The sequence below is a fragment of the Ruditapes philippinarum genome, unplaced genomic scaffold (genome assembly GCF_026571515.1).
Source record: "Ruditapes philippinarum isolate M1 unplaced genomic scaffold, ASM2657151v2 ctg1224_1_1_1_1, whole genome shotgun sequence".
NCBI classification, from domain to species: domain Eukaryota; kingdom Metazoa; phylum Mollusca; class Bivalvia; order Venerida; family Veneridae; genus Ruditapes; species Ruditapes philippinarum.
This window is the reverse complement of record NW_026861302.1, coordinates 117,729-132,373: the sequence shown is the minus strand read 5'-3', so window position 1 is coordinate 132,373 and position 14,645 is coordinate 117,729. Positions and strand designations below refer to the sequence as shown.

At 32.0% G+C, this 14,645-nt stretch overlaps 1 protein-coding gene across 1 annotated transcript; it reads left to right on the top strand.

Moving 5' to 3' along the window:
- The first annotated feature begins 1,253 nt into the window (after positions 1-1,253).
- Positions 1,254-13,903, top strand: LOC132715183 (glutamate-gated chloride channel-like). The gene is made up of 11 exons (XM_060698167.1): positions 1,254-1,370; positions 3,164-3,234; positions 6,117-6,184; positions 8,740-8,966; positions 9,093-9,175; positions 10,213-10,353; positions 10,707-11,023; positions 12,370-12,563; positions 12,871-12,930; positions 13,499-13,549; positions 13,710-13,903. Exons 1-11 carry the CDS (start codon positions 1,294-1,296, stop codon positions 13,783-13,785), a joined length of 1,365 nt encoding a protein of 454 aa, XP_060554150.1. The 5' UTR covers positions 1,254-1,293; the 3' UTR covers positions 13,786-13,903.
- Positions 13,904-14,645: the final 742 nt, after the last annotated feature.

Genomic DNA, 14,645 nt, shown 5'->3' with positions numbered 1-14,645 from the left:
TTATTTTCCACTATTAGCACGAGCTTTCCTTTCTGTATAAACTCTTTATTGCAAAAATGATTTTGAGCAACCTAATCAGAATGAAACAAGAAAAATAAGTGATGAATTTATTAACATCGTTGATAAAAATATTGTGAACAGTAAACATCATACAAAACCCTTCACCCATTACCGCATGAGCATTTTGTAAAAAATGGCTGTTTTCATAGAAAAGACTCCCCTTTACAATTTCAGATTGCTATAAAACTATAAAATCTTCTTCCATACTTATCAAACTTGGCACAAATGTTGACTGGACCATTGTCTTTGTAACAAAGTGCTAAGTATTAAAATTCCTGTTACTATGGCAACGAGGGGACATCTTAAAATGGATTGATCTAGAGTCAAAGGCTTTCAGAGTTGGTTACACGGTACCTTATGATTGACATTGGGACATTTTTAGCGTCTCACACGCTTTATTAGCGATGAGGGGGGCTGCCGCGCCTTGAACCCCCCCCCCACAACAGTAGGGGTTACATCCCCCTTCTGGCAACTACCTTATGTATCTTTTGGAGAGGGACGACGCCGAAGAAGTGTTTAATTAATTAAACAACACTTCTCAAACAAAAACAAGTGTTGGGGGCCGCCTAAATAAGGCATTGTTCACCATATGAGACAAAAAAAAATTTGGCGGCGGGGGGGGGGGGTGAAAAAGTCAGATGTTTCTACAGTAATGATGATTATAATTCTTAAGTAAATAGTCAATCTATTTGATGTTTCTGCTGTTAATATTACTGATTCAAAGAATTAGGACAATGTATATTAACAGCTCAAAATATTTAAATGCGTAAATTAGTATGCATCTTCTGATGCGTAGAAATAACATTGGTCGGATTATAATGTCAATGTAGACAGTGATTCATTTTGAGTTTGTATTTTAAACTTATCTAATAAATAAAATTGATCAGAATGACATGCATTTTTTACAGTTAGCTAAATATTAAAATATGTGACTATTGGCTTTATTTATATTAATTCCATTTCGTATTAAAATTTCTTCTCTGGCCGACTCAAATGTCAAATTACATGTCAAATTATATATCTGTGTAACTACGATAATCTTTATAATCACTCAATTTACTCAATTATGTCTCAAGTACGTTCAACATCTTTATCTTAATCAATATAAACCTTTGTCAGGTAAGATATATACAATGCTATCAAGACCAAAATCTTAAGATTTATTTATCATCTTATAATAGCAAAGTCCGCAAAGAAATATAGCAATACGCCCTCCCATATAGTGACAGCAGGATGGATCGAAAGGAAATATTGATAACCATCGTATATCTTTTTGTGCTAACGTTAAAAGTTCAGTCTGCAATTACAAGGTAGGAATATTATCCATTATCGTGTTTATACCGTTGTTTCATTATTAGTAACAACATTATTTGATTAATGCTTAGGAGTATGAATTGTGCAACAATTGAAATAGATCATTTAAACCTAATTCACACAATGTGAAAGGGGAACATAAGAAACTAATTAACTTGAAACCGTTCGAGCAAATATAGAATCTATTCAAAACGAATTGTACATAAAAAATCCAAGAGGACAAATCCAAAATTTAGTTTTAATACACAAAAAAGATTTTAACGACAATATATAATCCTTTTTTACACATTCTGTCGTTGAAACGGCGATTGTTAACATTTGTTGAAACGGCGATTGTTAAAATTTACATTATTCGTAAAGAGATAACTGTGTCTACCTGTACATTTTCGCTGCCAAAAGAAATATTCAATTAGATTTACAATAGTTAATGAAATAACCTTCTGTCTATTATCAGCGGGTCAGAGTCGTTATGTTATTTACAGATATTTACAAAAATCAAAGAGTTATAAAACCACCAGTCATTTTGAAATCATTTTGTGATTGTTCTCCCATAATTCGCAAAATACTCAAAAGAAACAACTGTATTATTTTCAATTGTGATCTTTTAATGAGCGTTATGTTTCATCATCATGTGATGCAGACTTCGAAAATATCTTCTATTTTCTTTTAAAACGTTGGTTTCTTATCACATAAAAGTAAAATACCAGCATTTTTATTATTTTTCTTCAGTCGTGTGCGATTTCTCGATATTAGAAGTAATTGTAGCAACTTATATAATGATCGTTTATAATCATTTTGCTTCATGTCAAATCCTTCAAATGCGAAAATGCAAAAATCGCCTAAACAGAGCACTATTCTGTTCGGCGTTATGCTCATATTTATACACTAATCAATGACGTACTTTTTTTAGACAGCTTATCTCAATCTCTTAGCATCTAAACTTGTAATACGGTTTCAGGGTATATCTCGTTAAGATTGCTCTACTGAATCAGAAAATATATAATTATTTAAAGAAGTTTCTTATATAGATCTAAAAAGTGAAAAAACACTTAAGACTGGGATAACTACTGTTAATTTCATAAACAGCTATATTTTTAGAAGTCATATTTTGTATCTCCAAACTTTAACATAAGATGTTGAAGGAATAAAACAATTTGATGAATTTAAAATAAGCTCGCAAAGCCCTGTATGGTATGTTACGACATTTCATTAACAATAATGAAATTTAGCAATAACATATATCGTACCAAAGTTCACAGAGACATATAAACGTTTCATCATTTGATAAATACCAACAATTCAAATCAAAACAGGATAGCTCGTTGATGTTTAATCTGACTTAATATTCATCTCGTCTTAAGTGTTTTGCACTTGTCAACATTAGTATCACAATCCTTCTAGATTATTAAGATATACAAACGGCTGATGGAGGACACGTAAAAGAGGACTTTTTGCATTTTCGTTTTCGAAAGATCTTCAACTTCCAGAATTTTAAAATGTATTTTCATTTTATCACTTCCTATGAAATTAGATTATAAACAGTTAAACAGAAAAATATGAAAAGAAAAAGCACAGTTTGGGACATATATAAACACATCATTTCTTAACATGTTTACATCATCATTTTATCAAAAGAATCATTCAAAGTTCGAATATATTTTATTATGTTGTTTTCAATTTGCTATGAGTCTTAATGTAACCTTTGCATAGCCTTTAAGATATGGAAAATTAAAAAATGAATCCTTTTATTATATATAATCAAATGTGTTTTTTTCTTTGTTAATTTCAGACGGGATATCCTTGACAATTTAACAAGCGCTTCAACATACGATCAAGGCTACCCGGCAGGATATGATGAAAGTACGTTGTATGTTTGTGATGATATTTTGATTTACAAACATTTATGAATCTTTTAAATATTCATTATAGATCTTTTATAATAATTGATACCTATATAATTCATAAAGGTTGTTACTTAATCTGAAAGTATTGTCCTGGACTAACTATTAGTTCGTGTTTGTATAATATACGTAGCGGTTAAGGTTAATAAACTACAAACTAAGCTAGTGAAGGCCACTACAAATTGATTTTTTGTTAAAGAATTCTTTTTTAAAATTTTCGGAGAATGAAAAAATAAAAGAAAATTTAAACATTTGCCTTTTTTGAAAATTCATCTGTTATGTTCAACAATATAAAACATACAATATCTTCATTGAGAATCAAGAGTGATGCAATTTGATTAAAATCAGATCCTAAATAACGCTGTGCATTAGGATCTGACGATCAGCAATAGGTTGTCACTTTCTCGTATCCTTTCTTATAGCCAAACATCGGCGAGCTTTCATAATTTTTAAGGTGAAGAGGGTTCTATTTTTAAACGCTGAAAAACCAATATTGAGTAGGTATTTTTCACGAATAAACATGCCGTTGTGCATATAGCAGGAAGGTTAAATGGCAAAACAGTCTTGATTATTAACAAGTAGTCTATTATTTCCAGTTTATTTGTTTCACATTACTTCAAACATATTTTCAAAAATATCAACAATTTGTTTTACTTCCAAGAACACCGATGTTTTGATATTTCGTCTGTTGTCTACTTGTAAAGGATATTTTGATTGCTTGGCTAAAAATAGCTTTCCCAGAAAAACCGAATCACAATGAAGGCGATACAAATACGATGGAAATCAGATCTACATGATAGACTTCTCACCTCCCCTCGGAGCGTACACGTCGCTGAGAAGGCACAGGGCATCGGCAGAAGATTTGAAGACTGGGGACGACGTAAAAAGATCGAAACTTGTGCTGCGGACCAGCTGCCGGTGTCCTGACTAATGCCGAGGGGAGTGGCCCTACAAAGTAGGCGCTTGGGTCGACGAGGACGGTGTGCTAGGGTGCGTGAGCCCCTAGCACGGTTAGACGGCTTGAAAGGCAGGCCTATTGCTGGCGCAAACGGTCCTTTTCAGGGCTAACCTTTCCTATTGTCACAGGTTACTGTAAATTAAGGTTCTCATTGACCGCCGTACAGTGACCTACTTTTGGCTCAAAATTCATATCTTTGGCTAGTAATCCGTGGAAATTGCATGGAGGTAAATTATCACCACTTTATGCTTGAAAATTAATTCAATCAAAATGATAGAAATAAGTAGATCTGAATTTTAGTCAGATCGAGAGTGATGTTATGTACTACAAATGGGGGTTTCCAGTTGAATAATTAAATCATCAATAGATATGCATTATTTTCTCAAGTTCATATTTAAACTTGCATGCCTACAAACGAAAAAAAACTTGCAAAGATGTATTTTGACCTCTTTTTGGTAATTTACGTTGGATTGTACGTGTCGTTTGCAATGTGTAAAATACTTTCATTGTTCATGTTACATCTTTTAAATGCATTTTGAAGATTTTCAGAGTGAAATACCATGAATCTTAGGGCATGCTGCTGTCACTATCTGGAATGTTCTTAAATGTTTATTCACATCGCAGTAGATGGGAAAAAACATACTGGGGGGGGGGGCGTTATTATCAACCCTTACTGAGTAAAATAAAAACGGTGCATGCCTTTTACATGACATATATAGCAAAAACACATGCAGTTTGTATGCACTGCCACTTTTTCGTATTTTCTATTTTTTCTTGGTTTGTATTATGGTGGATATTTTTAAGTATCTACGTCGATCTTTTCTATCAAATTGGAAGAAGGAAAAACTGATCGTTTTCGAGAGGGGGTATTTGATAATTCAATAGCTGACATACGATAACAGAAAATACAAAGCTTGTGCATAGATCTGGTGAATAATTTATTCATAACGTCATTTCTGACCACCTTTTAAGTGTTGTTGACACGATTAACCCTATGTTGGATGGATATAGTTGGTGTATTGATAAAGTATATTTGCCTGAAGCAATATGCTCTTCGCAGTCTAAACAGACGGCTATAGGTTAAATATGATGAAAGGTAGGTGATGCCTATTTCAAAGGGATAAACGAGTAAAATATCTTAAAGACAATCAAAGTTTGGAATTCTGTTATCAAATTATTCGAGTGGAAGATGATTTTTAGTTGCAAAGTGATTTTTTATTTATTTTTTCTCGGATATAAGAGCGGTCGGAAAGAAAAAAAAATAATGTTTATGTTGTTTTAAATTGTACAAAATAGGTACACTGAATCTGACGAACTAGAAATTAGATTGATGTGGCCTAAAAAAGAATTTTACGACTTAACCAGAGATGTTTTACTAAATGATCAGATAGAGAATGGTGTACATTCTAAAGTGCACAATCAGCGTTGCAATGTGCAAATATTAATCCACTTTTTATCATCTGCAATCTATGCAAATATCTTATCATTATGATGAATTGTACATATCCGAAATGGTTGCTCACCAGATAAACAAAACAAACAGAAAACCTAGGTATTGAGATCATTTCAGTCCTGGGCAAAATGAAGTATATATGAGTATATACGTATGTTTTATATTTCAAGTATTAAATAAAAAGAATAATAATATTATGCTTATTGTAGGCCTAAGTGATAGCAATGATCGCAGGATTGTATATAGTTATGATCTTTTTAACAGCTATTATAATGGCTCTTCAATTTTGCCGTGTTGGGCTTTTTTAGGATTTTTGCCTTTTCTATTTTTTAATTTATTTACTAGTAAAATGTTTAATTCCTATTACTCCCTTTTTCTAGAAGCGCTGATGATTTTCATTTATACCATTTATATAAATTGGTATTTTCAGATATACAATGTGCTGTTATTGTACAACTAGAGATTTCAGACGTGACATCAATCAGTGAACAAAATATGGTAACAATTTTTTCAAAACTATGTCTTTTCTCTCTTGGAGAAAATCTTTTACGAAAGTATCTTATGATAAATGACAATGAAATGGAAAAATGTAACTATACAATCTCATTCATTTCTGACAGTTTTTAGAATTTAAAACATAAAATTGATTAAACTGAAAAATTTAAGGCACATATACTTGCCAATTATAATATTGAAAAATGTTTCGCCAAGCGAACTGTCAAGTATATTATATCTATGTACTTTACTTAGAAGGTTTTATGTAATTTATATTTATCATGACTATATACAAAAATATATGGAAAAAGTGATCCCTCGGAAGCATTCAAAACAGTAAAATTACATGAAACTCGGATTGATTGAGTCTTTACATGAGGGATTATGAAAAAGTGTAACATCCCTCACGCCTCTAGCAACGGCTTTAGCGGTTGTCAATTTTCAACACTTAAAAGTGCCGGAATCAATGATCCAGAAGGACCAGAAAAATATAACATAACATCACTGAAGTGAAGTACGGAGCAACTTGACACAACACTTGATACATGTACCTGCTTTTGTGATGTATAAATATATGGTAAAAACTAAAGAAAAAAAAGAAATAAAATAAAAATATTTTTTTAACTCACCACCACCATTAAATAATGTGGTCTTTAGTCGCCTTATTCACATCTGTTCTGATTCTCTTGTTCAATTGTTTTTATTTATTTTTATTCTTTCACTTTTCATTTAGAGTGAAAATAATCGTATTTTGCACCAGAAACCCCCTTTTTATGTCTCTTTTTTCATGAATGATACAAAATGTTTTCAATCTTAATTCGTATTTGGTTAATAATTAGTATATGATATATGTAATAAACTATATAAATTTGTCTACACATACTTTGTAAGAAGTGTTAATGTTTAGACTTTGACTATGAAAAGTGTATGATTCACCTGTTTAGACCTAGTATTGAAAGTAAAGGAAAAGAACAGAACTTAGACACACAATAAAAGGACTTGTTCACATTAACATGCAAAACTTAAATTATTCTTTCTAGCGATAATGCATGGAATATTGTTGCCTATCACTATATTAAATGGGCTGAGGTCATTTTAAACTTGTGTGTCTAATTTCCTCTATACATGGTCCTAAGCACATACGAAAAAGATTTTTCATAAGAATTTAATAAACTATTACAAAAAAAAAAAGAAAAATGAAAAAATAAAAACCAGGAAAATCTCATACGGGGCAATACACAAGACAAAGGAAATGCAACACTCACCTTTTCGGTGTAGTTTAAAAGTCTGAAAGACACATGCTTTACATGCGGAAAGAAGAATTTTTCAATAAGGAGGATATATTAAAGGCACACACTATTAGAGAACACATCTGCTTTGTTTTCATATTTGTCTAGTCATGGTTTCCACTTATTAATGCTTACTGATAAACATCAAATGCCCCTAGCCCCATTTTTAGTAGTTATTCAAAAAAACTTTTTAAGTGAAATCAAATTTAAAATATGTTATTGTAGATTCTACTTTGTGCTAATGGTTCATCTTTATATCATGCTAAATGTTCATAAGGAACTTTAAATTGAATGATAAAGGTTATAAACCGCACCGTCCATCTTTCAAATGAACTTGAACAATGAGTACGTGGCACGAAGAATTTTGTTATATCTCTTTACTGATAACTAATACAAGTCTTTGCATTTGGCGGCGCATTTGTTTTGAACATAAATAGAACAAAATGAATTTGATATAATCGGATCGAGACCAAAGAACAATTTTTCATTAACACTGAGGATAGATTTTGGATAATAGTCATCAGATAAACTAATGATTGCTGACCGCGTTACAGAGGCAAACCTTAGTTTCCTTGAGCAAGAAACCTTACATTTATTGCTTAGTACTGGTTGGTCCCTGGAACGGATTCGAGAGTGTTTCAATAAGCTTATAGCTTCCAACACAGTTGAGCTAAAATGAATTTGTATAAACTAAATGATTTTCGATCATACGTAGTTAAATGTTTTCAATTTTAAATCTCACCATCTATCCGATTTTAATTTCAAGAAAGATTGAACAAGGTATTTTAAGAAACGTCAGGCTTACTAAAATAGTAAGTTCTAGATATGTTTCATACAAGTGGTGCAAAAAGAAGTACTAATATGTCCTTTGGTGCAAATATATATATAAGTTTTGTATAATTATACGAATTAGCAGATGGGTATGGCCAATAATTAATCTGTAGAGCATGCCACGGGCCCAAATATATTTTTGTAACCTTTAAATGTAAAGAAATCAAGCTAATGTTAGTGTTGATTTAAAAACTGTATCACAAGTTTTTATTACTATCATGCTTCAGAAAAGTTATTTTGTATTTCGTTCAATATCTAAGACTGTGAATACGAAGAATATGTAATTAAACGAATTGTTTTTTTTATCAAAACACAATTGCTAAATACAAAGAACCCTTATAATATGGGTTCAGATTAAGAAAAAAAGGTAATAACAGTAGTACATACCTTCTCGTAATGTTATTATCAAAATATATGTGTTCGTTGATATACTTCAAGGAGTACAGTTTGATGATGTTTCTGAGAATGCAGTGGAGAGATTCAAGGCTTGCATTTTATGATGTCGCAAACTTTACTCGTATCGACCTTACAGGAGATATGGTCGACTTGATCTGGAAACCTGACCTGTATATAAGCAATGAGAGAAGAGTTGATGCTCATTCATTAGTGAAACACGAAGAACTTGCATACATTGATCCTAATGGGACAGTCACTTTCAGTATGAGGTATGTAATGAGTATACGTGTGTCATTGAATTATCGCTGTCACAGCTTTATGCATGTAATTAAAAAGTTAATGTTATATCAATTTCCTGAATAATTAATTTTTGTGTCCTTATTTTTTCGTTATAGAATTTCGATGACTGGTTACTGTCACATGGATCTAAACCTATATCCATTTGATGTTCAAACATGTAATGTAAAACTTCAAAGTTGTAAGTATTTTTAACTGATTAAAAAAAAACATTGATAATAATGAGAAAATAGGAAAGTAATCATGATGATATAAAACTTCATTTCAAAATTGTCTACCCTTGATAATATATTTCAAGTATGAGAGATATTTTACAAATGATGCAAAGAAATAAAGCAAATTAAAAAGTTATGGAAAGGGAAAGGTCATTCACTTCAGTGTTGCTATTGTTTTTCATGTCCTTCAGGATTATTGATTCCGACACTTTAATGTGTTGAAAATTGTGTACCTCTCAAGCCGGTGCTAGAGAGCGTGTGTGGTGTTATATTTTTCATCAGCTCTCATGTACAGACTCAAACAAACCGAGACCGCAATATTCATGTGATTTTTTTGTGGTTAATTCTTCTGGTGGTTCACCCTTTTCCCAGAATGTTGACTCTTATCTGTCATTCAGAAATTCATTTCTATCTTGAAAGTAAACAACTACTGCTAGTTAAAATTAATGAATTTGATACTTTTTAGAATATCTATCTAAAATAAAAATTAACGAAGGAAAATGACTGCGGCCATTTGAAAATCGAGTACAGCTTACCAAAACACTAGGATATCAACTTACATACTCCTCAGGAAGAGACGGGACGTCCAAATAGATAGGACAATGAGTGTCTTGCTCATCACATAAAGTAATTATTCTAAAATTAGTGACACACCTTGAAATGTCAAACCTGTATAAACGAAGCATTCGATCACGGACGACAAGCATTTTTGATGCAATGCATTTCTAAATTTATATCTCGAAGAAATGACATTTGGTTCGCAAAAATATACTTGTTCAAAGACGTGTGTGTTTCTTTTTTGTGCAAATGTGTGTGTGTGTGTTTTATATTTTTTTATTTGTTTTGTTTTAAATGAAATCTTTAATGGAAGTCATTGCAGTACAACTTGATGAGATAAAGGCCGATTTGGACAAATCTTTGGACAAAGTATCATATTCAGAGTAAATAACAAGACAACCAGGAATGATAGATATATATATGTTTTAATTTCAACTATATACAGACGCATTCACGTCGGACAAACTCCTGTTTCAATGGTCGAAGAACGGTTTACTCACGCCCCACATCGATTTAGCAAATTACGAAGTAGAAGTCGGGGAAAATTCGGAAGGCTTGGAAACAAATACTGACAGATCTCTTGCAGGTACCGTATTTGAATGTAATATGAAACATTGTGAAAATGTTTATATAAAAATAACACACAGGGTGGAAACAATGCATGTAAAATGACAGTAAATATCTATTTCTATTAGAATTAATCTAATAATTTTATAATGTCGATTGTCTGAAAAGAGCATTTTATTTGTTAGGGTAGAAAAAAGTTGCCACACACAAACACACGCACGCGCGCACGCACACGCGCGCGCGCACGCACGCACACACACACACACGTGAAACAATTACTGAAACACCAAACAATATGAAATGATTTTAATGTTCAGTTTGAAAATTGATTCTGTTAAACACTTTAAGGCGTACTATAAACATATATTTCAGGGGGCGAATTTTCCTTCTTAATCACGGGTGTAAAGTTTAAAAGAAGGAGCAGTGCTTATGGATCTATGTACTTTGCGCCATTTCCGATATTCTTTATAATCGCTATGTGCTCATACTGGTTTAAGGATCAAATGAGCACTCGCGTCTCGTTATGTACCGCAGGATTGTCGTCAACTTTGCTACAGTGGATTGCTATATACTCGAGACTGCCTCCTGTCTGGTACTTCACATTTTTGGATGGATGGATTTTATTTCATATTTCAATGATTGGGGCGATTTTTATTTTTCAAGGGATATGGTATAAATACGTACATGAGGTATGTTTACTTTTTCTTGATTCCCCTCATACGAGTCTTGTGTATGAGTATGTATTTCTATAAAAGTAAAATCAAATGCAAGTCTTTAACGTCATCATGCTAGTATATTAGTCAATTTTACTTGTAAAACCAACACAACTAATTAACCAATAAAAAATCCGTTTCATAATACATGAACTTAAAACGATAGAATTTTGAATTAAACAAATTGTTAAACTAGGCGCACAAATTGTTGGTATAAATAGTAATGAAATGAAAACACATTAACAATATGAAAAACATGCGCAACTCATTCTTCTTCGAGAACAAAGGAAACAAAGCAAACTATTCTCTCAGCTATTTAAATATGTTATAGTATTCTAGTTATACCTCATCCCTTGCCATCCACCCACTGACACTTGTCAGTCAACCACTGACACTTGATATATTTTTGTCACCAATTAACCAATCTTATGAAATACTACACATTACTAATGTTTTTATATTTGTTTCACTATTTAATGGGCAAATTGGTTCCCCAGTTAAATCATCATACAAACTTTCTCCATGTAAAATGTTATCCATTAATTGGCTTAAAATAAAAGCCCGTTAGCAACATATATATTGCGTTGTTTTTTATGCCTTACAAGCTGCACGAACTATAATGATTTCTTTAATGAGAAACAGGAAGGCCATAAAAGAGATTGTTCAATTTGAGAAAACAAGGTGTTTTTTCTGTAAGTGATCGATTAATGTTTTGGATGAAATATATCACATACCTTAGCAAGATCAGGGCGTGAAGTGAGCAAAGATTAGTAACCTTTTACGCAACGTAAAACCTCGCTTGTTTTCTAAACGTTGGTAAAACAGGCGATGTCACAAAGTATTACATGAAAATGATATTCAGTGAATTTTGTGACGGTTTCAATTATTCGCGGGGGCGTCCGTGGCCGAGTGGGTAAGGTCGTTGACTTCAAACCACTTGCCCCTCACCTCTGTTGGTTCGAATCCCGACAGGGACTTTGGATTCTTTCATGTGAGGAAGCTATCCAGCTACCTTTCGGAACGTCGGTGGTTCTACTCAGGTACCCGTTCGTGCCTGAAATAATGCACGGAAGGGCACCTGAGGTCTTCCTCCACCAGTAAAGCTGGAACGTCGCGATATGACCTATACTGTGTAAATGTGACGTAAAACCCAAAACAAACAAACAAACACACAATTATTCGTCTGCGACAATCTTATAACCGTACATTTAGCAATACCGCGCCGTTATCTAACGTTTGGAATAAAAAATAGAATTTTGCTTCATATTAATTCAATAAACACGAAAGGTAGTATATTTTGCATGTACTATTTTTCATTTCAGGCAGCATTGAAAAATGAAGTTGAAAGAATTGGTTATGTCATGTTTCTATCAAGCTATGCTATAGTGTGCATAACTCTTCTGGTGGAATGGTCAGGCTCAAACAAAACGTGGATTTGGTTTGATCTGATTCCTGGGATAATATTACTCCGTATTATCGTTGGCAGTATTTGTTTCGTAATAACAATGATAAGTGGGTACGCTGTCTATGATCTTAATAAATTTTAGGTGGACTACTGACAGCGATTGAATGTCAACTCAAGCTTTCCTTATAATAGTTTCAATTTTATAAAACCCTTTCTAACAACTTTGATACTCTTTTTCGACTTTTAAGGATCTAATTCAGTGTAAATGCTGCTTTTGACAAATGAAAATGTTATATGAAAATATTTAATATGCACTTTCACTCTGGTGAATTCAAAGAAGCTTGTTGTCGTGATGCGAAGGATAAACTTGATAATAATAAAAATAATAATAATAATAATATCATATTTAACCTTTTAGGATTGGGACTGGCGAGATGATCAATTGTTTTAAGAGTCACTTGTACGAATTCTTACACTGGTTTGTATTATTTTACAACAGTTAACCGGAATGTGAAAACTCAATTTTATCTGAAATGATATCGTTAGGATCATATATACAAGTCGCATTTACTTGTATGTAAATGAAAACTCGTGAATTGTTTTGATAAATATGTGTAGACATGAATATTTATATTGTGTAATATCATGGAATGTTTTCTCGTTCATTTAATGTTTATAGGATTTTGTATGTATTTCTAGATAAAATATGCTAAACAAGCTCAACAAGGAAAGGCGGCGTCCAAAAAGTTTTATACACAGAATATTATGTGTATTAAAGATATTTGAATTGTTGTCATGTATCTTTAGAAATCCTCAAACATTTTCATCGACAACCTATGTATTTCTGAAGGTGCTTTTGTTGCAGTGCAAATTTGGATTGTAAACATTATTGTTATGAAAGCCACTTTGTTAACTTAAATAATAATATAAATAGTTGAACGATTGTGATATTATGATATATCTTAACGCCATTTTGCTACATACTTATTTACATTTATAATATCAAAAATGCCCAATTACTATCATCGCGTCTTTTATTATTTTAGGCTCATTTTCTACAAATATTGTAGAGGGGAAGATACGACAAATGAAACACGGTAAGTATTATTATTATAGATCAAAGCTTAATGTCTGTCATGAAAAATTAAATTGATGTTACAAGTCTGTAGACGTTCTTGAGCTTAAATGATTATTTAACAATCATTTGAAAATTTTAATTGATTGCCTGTTCATTTAGATTCATTTATGTATTTGTAGTGGTGAGCCAGAAGAAGTCGAATCTTCCCAACAGCTATCTGCTGCAGACAGTGAAGAAAATGCGATTAATTCTTAATTAGTTTATTTCTTTATTCCAGTCTCATCTTTACATGTATACATAAAATTATATATGAAACATAAAACACAAACATAAAATACATGGAAAGCCATTCAGCCAACAGAATTACAAGAAACTATATTTTTCTTTTTTTCCTCTAAGGGAGACAACTCCACAGACCATATCCCAGCAGTTTACTGTTTTATGCACTGAGGAATTTTCCCCCTAGCTACACAGATTTCATATGATCATTATCATTTTCACCAAAGGTTATTTTATACTTTAAAAAAACATAGCATCAATAATATTTACACTTTCCATTGTTTTTCATACAGAAGTTTACATTGTGGTATAAAATGGGACACAATGAATTAAACAGTACTAAAATGTTCAAACACAAATGGAAAGAAGAAAAATTGACCGTTATATATCATTTAGCCCTGGAAATTAATGACATTTAAAAACCATATCCTGTCAAATAAAATTTCCTAAAACTAGTTCTCATAATAGTTTTATATACCGTCCAATTAATTTATCGAAGACTATATAAACTATAAAAATAATATTCACTATTTGAAACTTCAATAACATTGTTTGGTATGTGTACTAGAGACCACAGTCCAGTAAAAACATTTATCTTTTATTCTTTTATATACAATGTACATATCTTAAAGTAAGATAAAAGGTATATAAAAAGGCAAACCATAAAAAGGAGCAATTTATGTATTCTTATTTGTAAAGGAACGTTTTCCTTCTCTTAAGTATGTCAAAGCAGGTTTTGGCAATATACCGTACGCCACTCGCATTTGAGAATATAAACATAAACTTCTCAATAGTTGTCATTGTGTGAAATTGTGGGTTTTTGACACTCACTTTTT